At 38.3% G+C, this 18401-nt stretch overlaps 1 protein-coding gene across 3 annotated transcripts in view; it reads right to left on the reverse strand.

The window, feature by feature from the left end:
* Nucleotides 1-244: 244 nt before the first annotated feature.
* Nucleotides 245-18401, reverse strand: part of LOC122079526 (anaphase-promoting complex subunit 4) — a 39575-nt gene continuing 21418 nt past the window's right edge. For all 3 annotated transcript variants that reach the window (XM_042646061.1, XM_042646060.1, XM_042646062.1), the window contains 9 exons: nt 13283-13386; nt 13099-13197; nt 11744-11848; nt 10686-10824; nt 10149-10376; nt 9918-10070; nt 9015-9096; nt 601-1009; nt 245-517 (listed from right to left, as the gene is read on the reverse strand). In XM_042646061.1, coding sequence (XP_042501995.1) covers nt 894-1009; nt 9015-9096; nt 9918-10070; nt 10149-10376; nt 10686-10824; nt 11744-11848; nt 13099-13197; nt 13283-13386 — 1026 coding nt within the window. In that variant the 3' untranslated portion in view covers nt 245-517; nt 601-893. The remainder of the gene's footprint in view (nt 518-600; nt 1010-9014; nt 9097-9917; nt 10071-10148; nt 10377-10685; nt 10825-11743; nt 11849-13098; nt 13198-13282; nt 13387-18401) is intronic.

Here is an 18401-nt window from a genome sequence, read left to right on the forward strand (position 1 = left end):
AAATAAAATGTGATAAAAAACAGATTGCATGTCTCAAGGACTTTTGGCACCCATAGAGGCACCAACCCCAAGATATGGATGGAACCTCTCCTTCAATCATGTTCATATATGCTTATTGGTCATGAACAATGAAACAATGCCAAATGATAGAAAATATAATATAAAATTATATTCATAAAGGAAATTAAGTACTTACCTGCCTGTTTGTTTAGGGTTCTTTCTCATGGTATTTGAACATCATTCCTGTTTGAAGATAAATTGAATTTTATGAAATCAGAGATTGCTTGAAACATCTAACTAATCCCATTCAATTGTGCTCTCTGAATGAGGTGAGGAATGGTCACAAAGAGATGGTTGTTCCAAAGGGAACAAACAACTGAACAACACATAAAAGACCTGGAAGGGAACTTGAATAAATGAAGCACCCATGTTGGTTCAGTCCCATGAACTCCCTCAAGAGGCCACTTACATACCAATCGTCCAAAGTAGAGGGGGAGCTTAAATTGTCCTTGGGTTTCTGTAAGCAAATCATCAGTCTTTCATTAGTCTGAGAAAGCAGGAATAAAATCTCCTCAATAAATAAATAAATAACAAACATACCTGATACAATAATGACAAGACACAGAAAGGCTGAAGCCTCAACCTTCACCTTTTTCTTGAAGCTGTACTTCCTACTACCATTAGTATCGCCTTTTAAAATGTTGCATTCAAGGAATATAGAAGAAAAGTTTAACTTTGCCCCAACACAAATGAAGGGGTTTGAAATAAATATTACATGAACGGTTGGCCCTCATGAAACAACACAATTCATTGAATCATTAAAACATTTACAAGGCAGCAGCTAGGCTTCATGAAACCACACTACTTGCAAGACCATTGCAATGTTTACAAGGTCAAACTGCCGAAAATGGCAGTGATTCCATATCTGATGTCTCATCTTCATCTTCATCCAGGATATACACCAAAGCACGCTTCCGAGCAGCAAAAACACAAGCCACACCTCTTGAAGCTGTAAAATGTAATTTAAACTATTAAACAACACCTGGAAAAGAAAATACTTAATTCTAAGTTAAAGCTCAAACAATGTGCCACTTTGATTCCTCATGGATGTTGCATCATGTTAAAAGACACATGAATTGGCAGAGTATTACCCTTGTTGCTGTGATTTCCTTAGCCTACATGTTTACCAGTTGTCCTCTCAAAAGAACCATGCAAGTTATTGTTTCTTTACAGTTATCTTTGATAAGAATGTCCCTTCAGTGGATTTCCCACCTTTTCAAACATGGAGTGCTACATCTGTATGTACATAGACAAATGCCTAGATTCATTTGAAAACAGGGGCAGCTCATGAACCAAAGGTGGTCTCAATTTAGTATTTCTTTTCCCACTTAAATTTCTTCTTTGATGTACCTTTTTTTTCTGATGTACTTGACTTACATGTATTGACAACATCTTGCCATAAATATGTGTATACATATATTCACCCTTAATTTGATACAGAAGTTGCAAGAAACATAAAAAGAAGTCATCATTTAAAAGAGAAAAAAAAAAAGGATTCCTTTCACATTTCAGCTGGAATTTAGAATTTAGATGATCTATGTCAGAAATATTCAAATTTATGCACATTTTTCTTTTTCTTTTCCTCTTTTTTTTTTTTTTTTCCCTTCTGTGTGTCTGTGTGGGGTTGGGGGGGGTGGTGTTGGGAGTTTCTGCAAACATGGTTAAAGAATCCTCTAGTTTAGGCCTCCAGATGTTATTGATCAGCCTGGCTGAATCTTGCTCACTTGAAAGAAACAAATCATCAGGCTGAAAGAAGCTTCACTTTAAAAATGATAAGGTCCCCCATTTGTGGCCACCAAATGCCATCAATAAACAGATTCTAACATGACCTAGAATCACTGATGCTCACCAGTGTCATTCTGGCAAGATCAACTTGGGATTTTTCCCTTTTCATGAATAAGCTAGGAATTTATTAGTGAAGCTAAGCGAAGGAAGGTACAGCAGACTGTTAACACCAGCAGAAACAAAAGCAACATTCACAAGACAAAACCAAAGCACCCTGCAACAACAATGTAATTGGACCACTAGGAATATTTCCCTATGAATTTCGGGGTTTTATAGTAATAACAACACAGCTTTATCTCCACACAGCCATTGATCAGCCTCTTAGCTGAAGATTCAAGTGGGGTCATCACATCTAACCACCCAGTTAATAACACCTAACAAAATCCTATTTACTAAGCGACTAAATCCCCACACATTCTATCTTCTTAGGACTCCCACATACTTGCATGCATGCCCCCATGCATCCCAGCCAAGCATATGTCATTCCGCTCCTCTGTAAAAAAATACCTTGTCCTCAAGGCTAAATATAGAAAATAGATTTGCATAGTTTCAAAAGCTCTTCCCACGTTGCCTCAGCTGCTGAAAAATCTTGCCAATGAATCAGAATCTCTGGTCTTCGTTTATAAATCAGTTGATTTACAATAGCCTTTGGATGTGTATGAAGCATCTCGTTCTTGTCTTGCACCATTGGCAATTCCCCTTGAACTTGCTCGTTATTGCCATCTTTTGTTTGAGCAAAGGACACAACTCTGGCACTGATAGAAAATAGGGAAGTAAAATTGGGTAACTTGATAGGTTTGGCTTTATGGAGGAATCCATGATCTCATTTCTCAACAAACTCAATGAGTTATTCGAAGGTTATATGCTCAACCATCCAACAGTGTTTCGAAGTTGGTGAAAATTCATGAGCATATACTCAAAACGTAGGAGCTCACCCTCCAAGTTTATGGCTATCCAACTCTAAACAAACAAGTTTTGCACCCAAATTAGTCAAATTGGATTTTCATCGTTTGGGGATGAAGATACGACAAGTTGGACGCATAGAGTTGAGCAGTTATTTAACTTCCATTAGACATTGGAAGAGGAGCAGGTGGCTTTGGCCTCCTTCCACCTAGAAGGGGATGCATAACTTTGGTACCAGCTTTTCAAGCAAGATACAGTGCTGGGGGCATGGGCCACATGGCAAGCCTTATGTGCTGCCCTACATGCCCGGTTCAAACCTACCTAAGTCCAGGAACTCTTCAGCGAGTTGGCAAAACTGCAACAAGTCAGCTTGGTTCAAGAAGTTGTTATCCAAGGTTGGACACCTACCGATAACCTAGCACGTAAGCTACTTTGTTAGCGGGTTGAAGGACAATATCAAGGCCGACATCTTAGCCAGACGACCCATTACTCTCTTCGCAGCAAACGGTTAGGCCCGATTGTACGAGACCCACAACATCTCTCTACAACGGGTCACACCATCGATGGATGTTCGACGAGTCCCAATAAACAAGGAACCTATAGGAGTCGGTTTTGTCATTCTAGTCAAGTGGAGGACTCACTCCGAGTCCCAAGAAAAAAGAGCCAATGGACTATGCTTCAACTACAAAATGAAATTCCTCCCAGGTCATCGATGCAAGAAACTATTATTGATTGACGACTATTATGAAGAGGAAAATAAAGAAATTTGTAGCACGACGAGGGTGAAGTGGCAAAGGAGGACTCAAATCTACCCAAATTTTCATTATATGCGATTTACAGAGTTCGAGCACCAAAGACTACAAGTAAGGAGGAACCTTAACCACCTATCCATTACAGTTTAATAAATTTGGGTAGTACTCATAATTTTATGAGTGAGAAGCTAGCTAGAAAGTGAGACTACAACCCACAGAAATAAGCCGGTTCAAAGTGATAGTAGCATTGGATGAAAATATTACAAGTCTAGGAAAGTGTACGAATGTCATGATGACTCTGCAAGGAACTCCAGTGAAGGTCGAATTCTTCCTCCTATCATTAGGTGGGTCTGAAATTATGCTTGGAGCCTATTGGTTGCAGACACTCGGACCAATCATATGGGATTTCTCTAAGTTGACTATGAGGTTCACTCGTGGAGGTAAAGTAGTTATTTTAAGAGGTATACCTATCTCTGCAGATAAACTTGTGCGGGACCCAAATCGTGAAGCAAGGAAGAGCCATCACGGGTTACTATTGCAATTTTTCTCCATTTCAAAGCCAACGCAGCCTATTGTGTGCGAGATTTGCCCTAACCAATTACAACAACTTCTCTCCACATTTCAAGACATTTCTTTCATAACGCAATGGGTTGCCACCACCTAGGTCACATAACCATCAGATTCGTTTGAAGACTGGCAGTCCTATTTGTGTGAAGCCTTATCACTACCCTTATATCCAGAAGAGGGAAATCAAACAGTTAGTAGCAGAATTGCTCACATCAGGCACCATCCGACCCAACAACAGTCCCTATTCATCTCCCGTGATTCTAGTCCAGAAGCATGACGGGTCTTGATTCTTGAAGAATGTGTGTAGATTACCACACACTCAATAAGCTGACCATCAAGGATAAATTCTCTATTCTGTTGAATAATGAAATGCTAGACGACCTCAACGGTGCACGATTCTTTTCAAAACTTGATTTACGTTCAAGCTAATACCATATCTAGGTCTTTCCAAAGGATACTCAAAAGATAGTGTTTCAAACCCACCATGGCCATTGCGAGTTGTTGGTAATGCCATTCGAGCTTACAAATCCCCCATCAACTTTTCAGTCCTTGATGAATCAAGTATTTCAAAAATACGAAAATTCATATAGGCATTCTTTGATTACATTTTAATTTATGGAGACCACGTTGGCAATTCCCAGAGATTATAAATTATTTGTCTAAAGAAATGCCCATTTGGACAAAGTAAAGTGCATTATCTCATCCGTTTCATCTCCGAGAATGGGATAGATTTCGATCCAAATAAAATCTCTACAATAACAAGCTGGCCCAAACTGAAAACGGTTAAGGTCATGTGTGGTTTTCTGGGTTTAAATGGGTACTACCACAAATTTATCCTAAGTCTTGGGAAAATTGTGGGGGCCCTCATCTTCGGCAGGCGTAGCTAGATGATATCCGGTTGACCGGATGCAGCCGGACGAACCAACCGGTCTGCGTCCGATAGGCCCTATCAGCCTCTAACGGCTCTCTCAACGGCTAGTTGAACAGGTCAACTGGCTGGATCAACAGGTCAACCACTTCACCTAAAAAGTGTCCGTTAGAGCTTGAATTAATCACCATTATTAACACCCTAATCAAGCCTATAAAAGCCATTAATGTGCTTCATTAAATGGTACACAATTTCTATCATTGAGATTAATTATTTGGGCACTCGGCAATAAATTCAAGAAAACCGATGTTTCAATGAGATCAAGTTATCTTTCTTATTTCGTGCATATTGAGGCGATATCAAGCATTCGTTCTCCACGTGTTCTCTACTTTTCTACTTTCAAGAGAAGCCTTAAAGGACAAAGGAGAATTGAAGTGCTTTAATTCATTTCATGTCATTTTTCACTCACATTATAGGTAACACCCTTCCACTTAATACCAATTGTATTTATTTAAGGGAAAATTTTTATCACTCCCTTATACTTACCCTATATTTACTCAAACTTTCACATTTGATTCCCCCAAAAAAGTAAACTCCCACCTCTCATTCTCCCCTGGTTTTTTTCTAAAATACCCATATTACCCCTCCTTTACTTACAGAAGTGGGACCCATGTTCTTACTCCTCCTCCCCGTCCCTGCCGTTGCAACCCTCTCAAATATTTGGAATGAGATCCAATGACAGTGCCTCGTTTGTCGAAATATTTCAATAGCTTGCAATGAAAGAAAACAAGTTCTTCCAGATGGCTGGAGAGACGAAAACTGAAGTGGAGAAGAAATCGCAACAACCTGACTCCAAGTCAAGAATGTTCGACAAAAGAGACCGATTTTTTCCTGGGGATAAATCCTTGAGCAAGTGCGTTCTTGTCGACAAACAACCTCCCCGGCGCAGGAACTAAAGAATAAGAAAACCAGTCTTCGAAACCCTATCATTCCTGTATATGTCATCAATCCTCCAAGACGATTCTCTTTCTAAAACATGTAACAATAAGTCAATGTTGTTACTCCGCTTGCCGAGATACTGAGCAGCGTTGAAGCATGGTCTTTCCTATCATTGCCAAAACTGGATGACTGGTCTATACTGGGTGATTATATGCAGAAAATTTTTTTCCCAAAGAAAAATTGTTTCAATCATCTTCAAAATCATATTTAATGACCCTATATATGTTAAAAGGGAAATCTCCTCTTTTCAATCTCCTAGTTTTCAATTTTTCATTCTTATTTTAACTTAAATCTGAGAAAGTAATATATCTATTGTAATCGATTTCCTAGAAATCCAAGAGTAGAATTTAGTTAAATAACTAGTAACTGCGATGGGTCAACTTAATTTTTTGCACTTAGTGGTGTTGATTGATGAACAAGGCGTATTCACTGGACCCAGCAAGACAGAACTGGACCATGGAGTGAGGATTGTAGGATATGGAACGGGGACCAAGTATTGGATCGTGAAGAACTCCAGGGATCCAATTGGGGAGAGAAAGGTTACTTAAGAATGCAGCGTGGCATCAAAGCCACGGATGCCTCTTATCCCATCAAAACCACCCTAATTGTTCTGCCGAGGAGGCCTCCTCTATCAAGGACGGATGAGGGCAGGTGTGGTGCCGTGGTGGGGACTAGGATGGAGGGGAGAGGTGAGACAATTGCAGCGGCGGGTCAATGGTGACTGGTGAGTTTTCTTGCATTAGGAGAAGAAGAAGTAGGAGTTTACATTTTTGGGAGAATTAGATGTGAAAGTTGAGTAGGGGAGTTAAGAGTAAATGTAGGGTAAGTATAAGGGAGTGAAAGAAATTTTCCCTTCATTTAATTTTGCCCAAGTTGCTAGAACTCTAGAATAGAGCAATTGCATTAGTCTAGACTGCCCTTAGGCTACTTGCAAGGACCCTCTCATTCTTGAAGAGATTTTGTATGGATCCTCTTATCCTTGAAAGAGTTTTGTAAAGGTAAATTTCCCCACCTATTGTACTGAAAGGGAAATACTAGAAGAAATCTTCAAAGGTGTTCTTGAGGGGAGACGCTGTAGACTCGAAGGGTTGGACCACTATTAATCTGGTATATATATTGTGTTTGTTTTCTATTAAGTTTATTATTCCGTATCATATCACGTAAATTGGTAATTAATTTTCAAAAAGAAGCAATTCCAATAGTGATAACCTGTTCACCTCCTCTAGGTTATCTAACAGCTAGGAGGCAACCCATCTTGTCCTTCGGTACAATCAAATGGGACAGAACAGGCCTAACGAAACTAAACTTTAAACGCAATTGAAAGGGAGAGCAGCCCCAAGTGTAGATTGGAGATTGAATGCCTGATGTAAGCTTGAGGAGGCTGAGTGTCGCTTTGATTCCAAGGAGTTACAGAATGCTAGAAAGGATTAACAAGATGTAGCTAAAACTCTAATTAAAACTCATCAAGAAAGTCAAGAACAATGAAACATACAACAAGACATGGGCTCAACAAGCGACCAGACAATATATTGGAGAATATCTAGAATATCACCACAATTGCAAATCAGAGAGGTTGCAACCATCAAATGCAGAGGAAGATCGAAGAGTAGTTGCTAGGGGGGTGCTGCAGGTGGTGGAGGGCTGGTAGGGGAAGGGAAGAAATCCCTGATTTAGGTCTCAGTTGCAGGGGAGAGGGGATCGCACAAGAGAAAAGAATCGCACACACAGGCTGGCCCGCAGGCTCTTCACCAAAACCAATCTCAATTCATCTTTCTTCTCTGTCTAATACTTGTCCATCGGTTACATACTCATAGGAGACAAACCATCTCAAAAATAGAAACCAAATAGAAACCTACTCTACTAAGGAATAAACTCAAATTAGGAAACAAGTAAGCAAACTCTAGTCCTATGTATTCAACTACCTAAAATTAAAATATTATTCCCAAATTAAAATATATATATATATATATGCTACTAAAATCCTACTAGACCAAGGACTCAAATATGGATCCGGTTCATCTTTATCTGGATACCCAAATGAGTTTGGATCAGTCCAAGGCTGTGCACCTGCATCAGCAGGACTGGAGGTGGACAGAGTTCCTTCCCTTTGTGGAGTGGAGATTCAGCCATAATTGAAGAGATGTTAATGGGGTGGTGAAGAATGGAAGAAAGGAAACATTTGTGAGTTGGTGAATACACGGCTCTCTGCACCACGAGAATCCCTTCCTCCATTAAAGCCCCTCCTCAAAAGATTCTTTCGTTAACCCCAAATTCATCCCAAAACTGCGGCCTATCAACTCTGACGTATTTCTCAAATCAGAAAACCGCTACCTAGATCCTACTTTGTTCTACTTCAATGTCGTTTAATTTTCTGCATATCTGGAACCAATCAGCCATTCTGTTTCTAAAGAACGACAATCATCCAAATCACTCCTTAAGACCTCAATTACAAAAACCAAGATCTTGATCCTTCAAGGCCTACTTCCTGGTCCTGACTGTACCCACATTCGAAAATAACCACCACCTGCTGAAAAAAAATGAAACTCTCCAATCACAGACTATGATTATGAGCCTTCTAAGATTCCTTCTACGATTTTGTCAGACTCATTCTAATCATTTACTGATAGTACTATTTACCACTTCTCTTTTCTTTTTTTTTTGGTCAAGTTCTATTTACCACTTCAGTTCACTAGTTTTCAGAATGTGAAAATTCATTTTTCAGAAAACCATTTAATCCCTTCAGTCTGAACTCCAAGGATTTGGTTTCAGATTCCAAAACGACTATTTTTTAAGGCCAAGTAGATTCTCCTGCAGTCCTATATGAATCAAAATATAAATTTGGTGCAGAACCCAGGTCAAATGGCAAGGTTAAAACCTATATTGCGATTGAAAGATCAGATTTATTGGGTCATGTTAACTTGCATGAACAGGCTCAAATGATGCCGAGTTCCCATAAACAAAAGTATTCATTATCGATTTGAGTGAATGGCTATCCCCAAATAAGTATAACTTCCAGAAAATATAGTAGAATCTTGAATGAAGCAAGAAGATCAGGAAAAAGAAAAAAAAGAAATGCTCACCACTAACGGCCAATGGCGCAGTTACAGAGTGAGGAATACAACGGTTCTTTTCACTCTCCAGTTCCAAGTTCATGACACATTCCTAAAAGTAAAGTAGACTTGTAAGCAACCACCAGTGAATCTCAAAGAAAAAGAACCGCTAGGAAAACATAGAGCAAAGAGGAAAGAAATTAATCTAATAAGAAATACAATCCCAGTACAAAATAATACAAATGTGAAGCAGGGGTAAGGCTGCGTACATTATGACCCTCCCCAGACCCTGCAGTGGCAGGAGCCTTTGGCACTGGGTACGCCCTTAAAAAACAATACAAACGCACATACATAAAGTTGCACAAAGCAAAATGAGAGAAGCAGGAGGATAAGATCAATTAACCAGACAGCCGCTACATCTATATTATTTCCAGGCAATACACAATATGTCACTCAAAGGATGAAAATTATGAATGACAGTTGTGACTTGTGAATTTCTGGTTCCAAGGCCTAAAAGCCATTGTTCCAAAACATGGATGAAAAATCCAGGATGATCCAGTTGAGTTGCCAATCAGTCATCAGAAGGGTGGGTTGACATACCAACCCCCAGTCACTTGTCTTGTTCGAAAGATTCAATTAATTTCTGGAGTGAACAAGTGGGGTCTTGGGTCAACTGGCCACCTGGTCACTAAAATGGGTAAATGAATGAGCTAGGTTTAAAACACTTGGAGAAAAAGCAGCAGCAAGAACAGATCTGTCTTTAATAGCATGCAGAAACCAAGGTATGATATAGCTGATCGAAATTCAGAGGTATGGTATCAAGTCCAGAACTACATGCGGTTTAAGATGACGTTTGCCATATAATAACAAAAAATTCAACAGTGCAAGAGAGAAACCAAAAAAAAAAAAAAAAAAAAGGATTACCAATAATACCTTCAATTCATTCAATCTCCAGTGATTTGCATTAGATGAGACTGAAATAGAGACAAATGGAAGGCCACTTGCTTGAAACATCATCATCCGTGCATTTTCAGGGCTTTCAGAAATGGCAGTGGTTTCATTTAATAATAGAATAATTTGGTTTTCCTGTCCAATACAATTAATCTGTAAGAGATGGAAAACATAGAAAACAGTGGAATGCATGTGGGATGCCAGAATCATTACTTTGTACAGAGACACATCAACACAGTGGTAACCATCTGGAACATGTAACAACACTGCCTCCAATGAAGTGTAACCCTTCTTTGAACCAATAGAGCCACACATAAAACCCCTTGTTATGGCTAGACAATTCGGCATATCTATGAAAGAGTCATCAGGTATTCTAAAACAAATGTAGTCCACAAGTTGTCGTTGGTATGATGCACAAGTTGAAGCCTCAGGCAAGACATCCTACAGAAAAATTGAATCATCTAAGTTGAGGCATAAACTATACATAAATTAAAAAAAATAATAATAATAATAATAAAATAAAATAAATTGATATACCGCACCAGCAAGACTTGAGCTACAATGTGGTATTTCATACTTGTAAACAAGGGCATATGCAAAAAAAGGAATTTCTAGAAAATGCTGGCCCAAAATTTTAAACGCAAAGACCCACAGAAGTATCATAGCATACAAGCAAATCAAATTAATTGTTGTATTCAGTGTAACTAGAATTTCAACATTAGGGATCAAGGTATATAGGACAATAAGTACCTTGTAGTATGATATTGAGGTCGGGATGTTCAAAGAATCAGATGTGGATGATGATGGAAGAGGACACAGGGGCAACAAATCCTCACAGAGTATCTTTTTGGAAATCGTAGTGAAGGGCATTTGGAAAGCCTCCTTGAAACTGAAATCATTGACCATGAAAAAAGGAATTCAGAATTTATGCCAGCATGCATGAAAATTTGGGATATATCGAAGTTGACAAGCAATACAGATTCTACAATATTAAAACGGGTTCCAATAATCTACAAAAGTATGCCCATGGATCAGTTCAATCACTAAGAAATCTTCATGTTTTCGAACTTAGGAATAAAGCACATTTGAAATACATAACAAGTACATCAGACTGTACTACCCCCAAGAAATTATAAACGAACCACAAAATGATGTTAATAAATAATAACCAAATCAAAGGAAACAAATCATAATGATTATGTGCGTCAGAAGTTCCACTAAACCATCCCTTGTCCATCTCTACAATTTTAGCATTGACTTCAATACCTGCTTAATTCTGTAAAAGACAAAACAGTCCTCTGGAAAAAGCAGTATTGAGGCACAAGATAGACAAAAACCCTCCATTTTGTAAGAAAACAACAATCCTTTAGCACAATTACAGAGGTATATAACAATCACTGAACATTGCATAAGCATGTCATGGTCATCCTATAAAAGAGAAAAGAAAGATAGAATATTTATAAGCCAGCTATTCAAAATTGAAATAACATTAGTCTGCAAGTATCTAATCTTACCAAACTGATCTTGTTCCTCAACTCCTAGGATATTAAAATTATCGCATGAGCAAGTTATCATCTTACAGAAAAACAAGAAAAGAGAAAAGAATGACTTATTAACCGTTCTTCTTGGTCTATAAATTTTTGGATGATCGGCTTCATTACAAGTAACTGACACTGCACAAGTACATATTAATCTGAAAAGCGGCATAACTAAAGATGTTTCGTTAGCTCATTGCATCACATCTCCAAAGCATGCCCTTCTCATCTTATAAGGGGAGGAGGATAGAAAGGGAAGACAAGAAAGATTACCAATATTCCATCTGCTCAAATTCTTTGACTAATGTTCTTTGCAAGAATTTAGTATCTGAAAATCCTCCAAACTGAACTAATTCTTTTAGTCTTTGCATTGTATCCCTGCAAAATAGTAGAGTCCAACATGGTTTACAAATTAACAAGAAACCATGAAAAGTGCATACTTTAATCAAACTTTAATCAAATCAATTTCCATTAGCTCAGCCATAGCACATCCCATGGTAGTGATTTAGCATTCCCTATGAATCATCTCAAAATCCTTAGCCGAAACTAATTAAACAGTTTACTAAGTAATAACCCATGCAATACATGATAAACAATTACTAAGCGTCTGCAAAAATTGATTTCAAAGGCATCTAATTAGCATGATGTTCACTAGCCATCTGAACAGTGGGTTTTTTTTTTCTTTTCTTTTTGCTGGACATTTAATACAGCATTTTCCCCTGTCCAAACAAATTTGGAAGAAGTACACTGTTTATATTTGACCCAAAAAAATTTGCCCACATAGATTTCTTAGGCCTTTTAAATATCAAGTTCAAACATGTTTCAATTAAATGCTTGGTTTCAAACACACGAGTGCACATCCACTTAGAGTTAATAAAATGAAGAAATGACCAAAAAATTCAGATCCACAAGCAACAAGACGATTTTAACTTGAAAGGCAAGAAAGGATTCGCCAACAAGATTTTAAGGATTGCCCAGTCCAGACTGGGATTGGGATTGGGATTGGGATTGGGATCGGGATTGGGCCAAGGTCAATCCGAGTTAGTTCTAACAGGATTAGTGAGTCGTCGCTTGGATTAACCAAGCCCAATTTGGATCAGGATTGTTCGGTAGACTCAGTAGCCTCCCAATTAGTTAATCCTTCTTCACTGCTTTCCACCCTAAACCTTATTTATAAATTGGAAAAATAGACTGAAGAAGAAAAGTAAAGGGTTTTACAACCAATTCAGAAAATAAGCATCAGTTGAAGTGTTTCCACATTTCAACTGCAACATTGTGTACGATAAATTTACTATTTTAAATCAACCAAAACTCACATGATGCCTCAACCAAGTACTCTGACAAAACATTGAATTAAAATATAAGTAAAGTTTAAATTTGGCTTCCACCCAAAATGAAACTTCTTGTCAGAAATACCAACTCCTAAACTACCTATTCAAGGCCAGTACAAAAATGTAACTTCAAAACTTTGTAAGATAATTTTGAAATTCATTCAGTGACGGCCAAATAATTTTGTGCAAAACTGGTTAGCCAAAGGAGAGGTGTCAGAAAACAATGAAAATTCGGCAATAACATGGTAGATGGCACGTAACTTGATTCAAACAATGAATTCAGAAAACAGAACTTACATGTCAATTTCAACACCGTGATCAACTTCAGAAGGTTCCAACAATTGCCTCACAGGATCTCGGTCATAAAGAAACTTCAAGAATATAACCACAAGTTCACTGGAAAGACCAGAAATGAAATTACAAATGCTATAAATAACAACAATCTGCAAGTAGTTTACAAGACAGGTATTTGACACCAAACCTATTATATGGTGGAAGTTGATCACTTGGCTCTGTCATTAGCAGCTTTAGCTCTGACATTAACAGCTTTACACATTTTGTCAGCCAAGTGAAGAAATTCTGAAACTGAAACAAAGACAGCAGGAGGGTTGAGACATGAATATTGTCACAGTTGGTGAACGAGTCAAATTCCCATTTCAGAGTACCACTGCAGAGGCATTCAAAGCATAGGAATACCACCACCATCACCATCAACAATAACAATAATGTATAGTTTGGGCTGGGAAATTCACTATATCAAAGGTATTTACAGTATACCCCACACCAATACCACAAAAAATAATCAACAACAAAAGATGTATGCCTCTGTTTGCTTCGCCATCATCCTTATTCTTTGGTTGAGTGAACATACACCTCACAACATTCATACAGGCTGTAATCTCTCCAAACTCTTGGGCCTCTTCATCACTGCCCCCTTCTTCAGGAACATGCACACATTCTTCTTCAGCATGTTCTAACTCTTCTTCACACTCATTGGTTCTATATCAGAGATTGCAGGTTGGGCATTGATAAGCATAATGCTCAGTGCCATTACAACAACAGCATACAAGTTTGTTACTGCCCTTGGAACTCTCTGTAGTGGATCATTTCCAGGCGCATTAGGTGCAAAATGGACAAACTTAGGTACCCACTCACTATCGGTAATTTATTTGAAGAAAACTTTGCAAATTGGGAACCATGTGTCCTAGTGAATGGTTGTCTAATGTATTGTACTAATTCCAATGCCAACTGGAATGTATGCTCAATTGAATCCACAAGGTGTGAAATCATCTCCTTTCTTATTTTAGGCATAAGACTAATATAAAAGCAAGAAAGAGTCACTTTGGGATCCTCATTCACATCACAAAACAATAATCATAACCTTATCCCAACTAAATAGGGTCGGCTACATGGATCGGATATGAAAAAAAAAAAAGAATAAAATTCTATCCCTATTCATACTCGAATTGAGCACTAACATATGCATATCTTTTCTTAGCACTTCTTCAATAGTCATTTAGGCCTGCCCCTACCTCTTCTGGTTCCCTCCAACTGAATCAGGTCACTCTTCCTTACTGGGGCATCCATAGGTCTCCGTTGCACACGGCCATACCATCTCAACCGGCTCTCATGGAGCTTGTCCTGGATTGGTGCAACTCGCAACTGGTTTTTTAAATACCCTCATTCCTTACTCTATCTCTCCTAGTCTTGCCACAACCCTCTCAACATTTTCATCTCTATTACACTCAGTTTATTCAAATCACTTTTCTTGACTACCCAACACTACGCTCCATATGTCATAGTTGGGCGTATAACCGTCCTATAGAATTTTCCCTTGAGTTTAATAGGTATTTTTTTTGTCACATAGCACTCTCGATGCACCTCTCCATTTCATCCATCTCACTTTAATTCTATGAGCAACATCATCCTCTATATCACTTTTTTTTGTCACCGATCACTCTGGATAGCTCTCATTCCCCAAGTCTCATCACTCCCTCCCCTCCCCTAGTTTGACTGAAAGGGCATCTCATATACTCTGTCTTCATTATACTTTATACTTGTCATAAAACTTCTTGATTCCAAGCTTAATCCCCATAGCTCCAGTTTAGTATTAATCCCTTCCAATGTTTCATCTACCAAAACAATATCATTAGCGAATAGCATACACTACGGAACTGGATCTTGAATGTGCCTGGTTAAATCATCCATTTTGAGTGCAAACAATTAAGGACTAACACCTGATCCTTGGTGTACCCAATTATATTTGGGAATTCATTACTTTGACCCTCACTCGTTTCGACACTCGTCACCACTCCCTCATACATGTCCTTAATTATATCCACGTAGTTATTCATGCCCCTTCTTTTCTTTAGGACATGCCAAATAAGCTCTCTTGATACTTTGTCATAGGCCTTCTGTAGGTCAATGAAGACCATATGGAAATCCTTTTTGTGAGCTCCAAATACTTCAATAAGTTTCCTTAGGAGGTAAGCAGCTTCAGTCATATACTTAATTCATCATACTTACTCATGTACATGGCAACTGATATGCTACCCTGCCGAAGAGTAATTATTTGCTCCAACATCAGATCTCTATACCATATTGGGAGATATTTTCTTTCAATTTTTCTTTCATTTCGGCCCAATATTATATAGGTTCATGTCTCATTCTTAGAATATGACACTCCACACTCATGCAATACAATTTGGCATGCCCCCTAAGCTTCATTTTGGTGACCCTTATGTGTTGAGTGTCAATCATGTCATACCACTCAAAGTAGTGGTCCAAGTCTGAAAGCAATCCAAGAAGACTTTTGGATCAAATCTTCCATCAGATGAGGGAGAATCAATCTTCACTTTATTTGTTATGTCACCAGCCCTATGGCCCCTATATTGCAATTGCATGTTAGACATTCCATCAAGCATTTCCCATTCTTCTTCATCCCCATCATAATGATGGCGTTGGACCTCTTGGTGAGTGGGGAAACTTATGCTGTTTATAGGGCTTTCTACACACAAATTGACGTGGCTGGTCATTAGGCTTCACTCTTTTAAGTTTCATCCCGTCTTTTAACATCCTCTCGCTGAATGTCATTATCCTTATCTCTAGGAACATACTACTCCTTAGGCAGCCTCAAGAGCTCTCACGCATATCTTAGGTCTCAAACTGGTTTTGGATCTCATCCAATCTGACATTTATGTGACCCAACTGTTCAGCCAAAATATCTAAGGCTGTGTTTGGTAACCAAGAGAAGAAAAGAAAAAAGTACAAAAAATTGTACTTTTTTCTTAGTTTAAGAAATTCTCTTTGTGCTTGGCATGCCTTGAACCAAGAGAAGATTCTTTTTTGAATTTCAAAATTCACCTTGAGAATGGTGAAGTTTTCTTTTCCTACCAAAAAAAAATCTCGCCAAAAACACAAGAAAACATAAGAAAATACAAAAACTTTTCTTTTCTTTTCTTTTCTTTCTTCTAATGGTAGCCAAACATACATTTTTTTTTTCTCACCATTTCATTTCTTTTCTATTCTTTTCTTTTCTTCTCTATTCTAGATTCTTTTTTCTTTTCATTTCTTTTCATTTCTTTTCATTTTTCTCTTGGCTACCAAACACAGCCTAAGTTCATTGTTCTTATTTGGGAGTGAGGTTGGTACTAGGCTCCACTATAAGTTGACATACATCAAATGGGAAAGCTTTAAGAGGACATAAAGGGCTGGAACCACGCTCTGATACCAATTTGGGAAATTTGATACAAGTTTAAGGATTAAGTGAATTTGGGTTTGGGAAGATTTACTAATACAAAACTCAAAACATACATGCAGAAAATCAGATTCAACAACATCCATAAATGATAAAAATTTCCAAAATACAAGTGCGGAAAATTCATTTCAAGATTCATGGAAATTTAATAAAGGATACATGATAGAAGTAACTTCCTTTGCTGTCCCATGAATTGGAATGTTATGATCAAGTGCCAAGTCAATACCAAACTCCAAGAATGTGTCCTCAGTGCCTCCTTGTTGTTAATTGATGAATCCCCATCGTGTTTGAAGTTATAACTTAAGGCAACAAGTGGGAAAATTGGGACTAGTAGAAGGAATAGGGGAGACGAAGAGGGTGGTAGCATAAGAGGGAAGAGTTGGGGAAGAGATAGAGGGATTGGCTTCACACAACTCGGATTCACTCCAAGGTTTGCAAAGAATGTGAGAAAACCTCACAAGTTCCAAAATCATTCATTGTCTTCCATCTCAAAATACAGTCTTTTCTTAAACCCTGGAAAAGAGAAAGAGAAAGAGAAATAACTCCCTAATGACTACATTTCCAGCAAATAATTCTCATACAACCAAGGATTAAAGTATCGGTATCGGTCGGCCACAATTAAGATACGTATCAGAGGGTATCATGCCGTATTGGAGATGCGTTAAGATATGCAAGAGATACGCACATATGGATAGGAAATACTTTTTTATAAACTTTTGCATATTAAAAAATCTTAAAAAAAAAAAAAAAAAAAAACTATATATAACGTGTATTATGCATAAAGACTAAAACGGAGAGTATCACATGGAGAATACAAGGTTTGAAATTGTTTATGGGTATAAAATCCTTGCTCCCAACCTTGATTTCCACTTAGTTAGAGAGAAAAATGGTTGGCAGCAACTTTAGAACAAAAACCCCTCTCAAAAAATCGTGTTTTGCTGAGAAATAACCCATCTTGGCCATTATATGACCGTAGCACACCGTATCGGTATGTATCTATACATACCGAAATGTACATTTCACCTCAATTTTTTATTTTCTATAGAGTATCGATCATGGTTCAAGAAGTCGACCGATACCATCGAAAGTTCACACATTTCGACGGTATCGCAACAGCCAAATACCATATAACCGACTTTTTAAAGTCACATGTTTCGACATATTTCAACGAAAATTCCCACATTTCGGTATGTGGGAAATTTCGACAGAAACAATTGGTTCGACCCTCTAGGTGGAACCAACCCTCATATAATATGCTTTTAACGGAAACCAAGTCTTCTATTCTCAAAAATTCAACCCTCTCCCCTTATTTTCTTCTCTGTGAAGTGGGAAATTGGGGAAACACTCAAGATTTCCCCCTTATGCCCAAAAAACTTCAATCTAAGCTTGGATCTTGCAAAATATAGCTAAGGAAGGCAGCTTGGACCAAATGGTGATAGTGGATTTGAGAGTGCCGGAACAGCATCGCATTATGGATATCCATTGTATGGTGTATACGCCAATGGACCATCCTTCGAGAGCACTGGTTCATTTGGATATGGTGGTGGGTATGGACAATATGGTGGATCTTTTACCTCATTTGGATAGGAGGGCAGTTCAGGTGGTGGGTCATCTTTTGTTGACAATATCGTTGGTTATCCATCCCAACATTGTGTGCCATATCCACATCCTATTAGTGTGACTAAGCCAATCCGTAGGCCAGGATACCTCACTGATGTTGATGATGCATCTTATAGATGGGCAATGATGGACTACCAAAACAATTGGGCCCAAAACATGTCACGGGACGCATATGTGGTGCATTGAGAGGAGCGACTACGACATATGCATTGGTACACAGCTC

This window comes from Macadamia integrifolia, chromosome 5, assembly GCF_013358625.1.
Source record: "Macadamia integrifolia cultivar HAES 741 chromosome 5, SCU_Mint_v3, whole genome shotgun sequence".
Classification (NCBI taxonomy): Eukaryota; Viridiplantae; Streptophyta; class Magnoliopsida; order Proteales; family Proteaceae; genus Macadamia; species Macadamia integrifolia.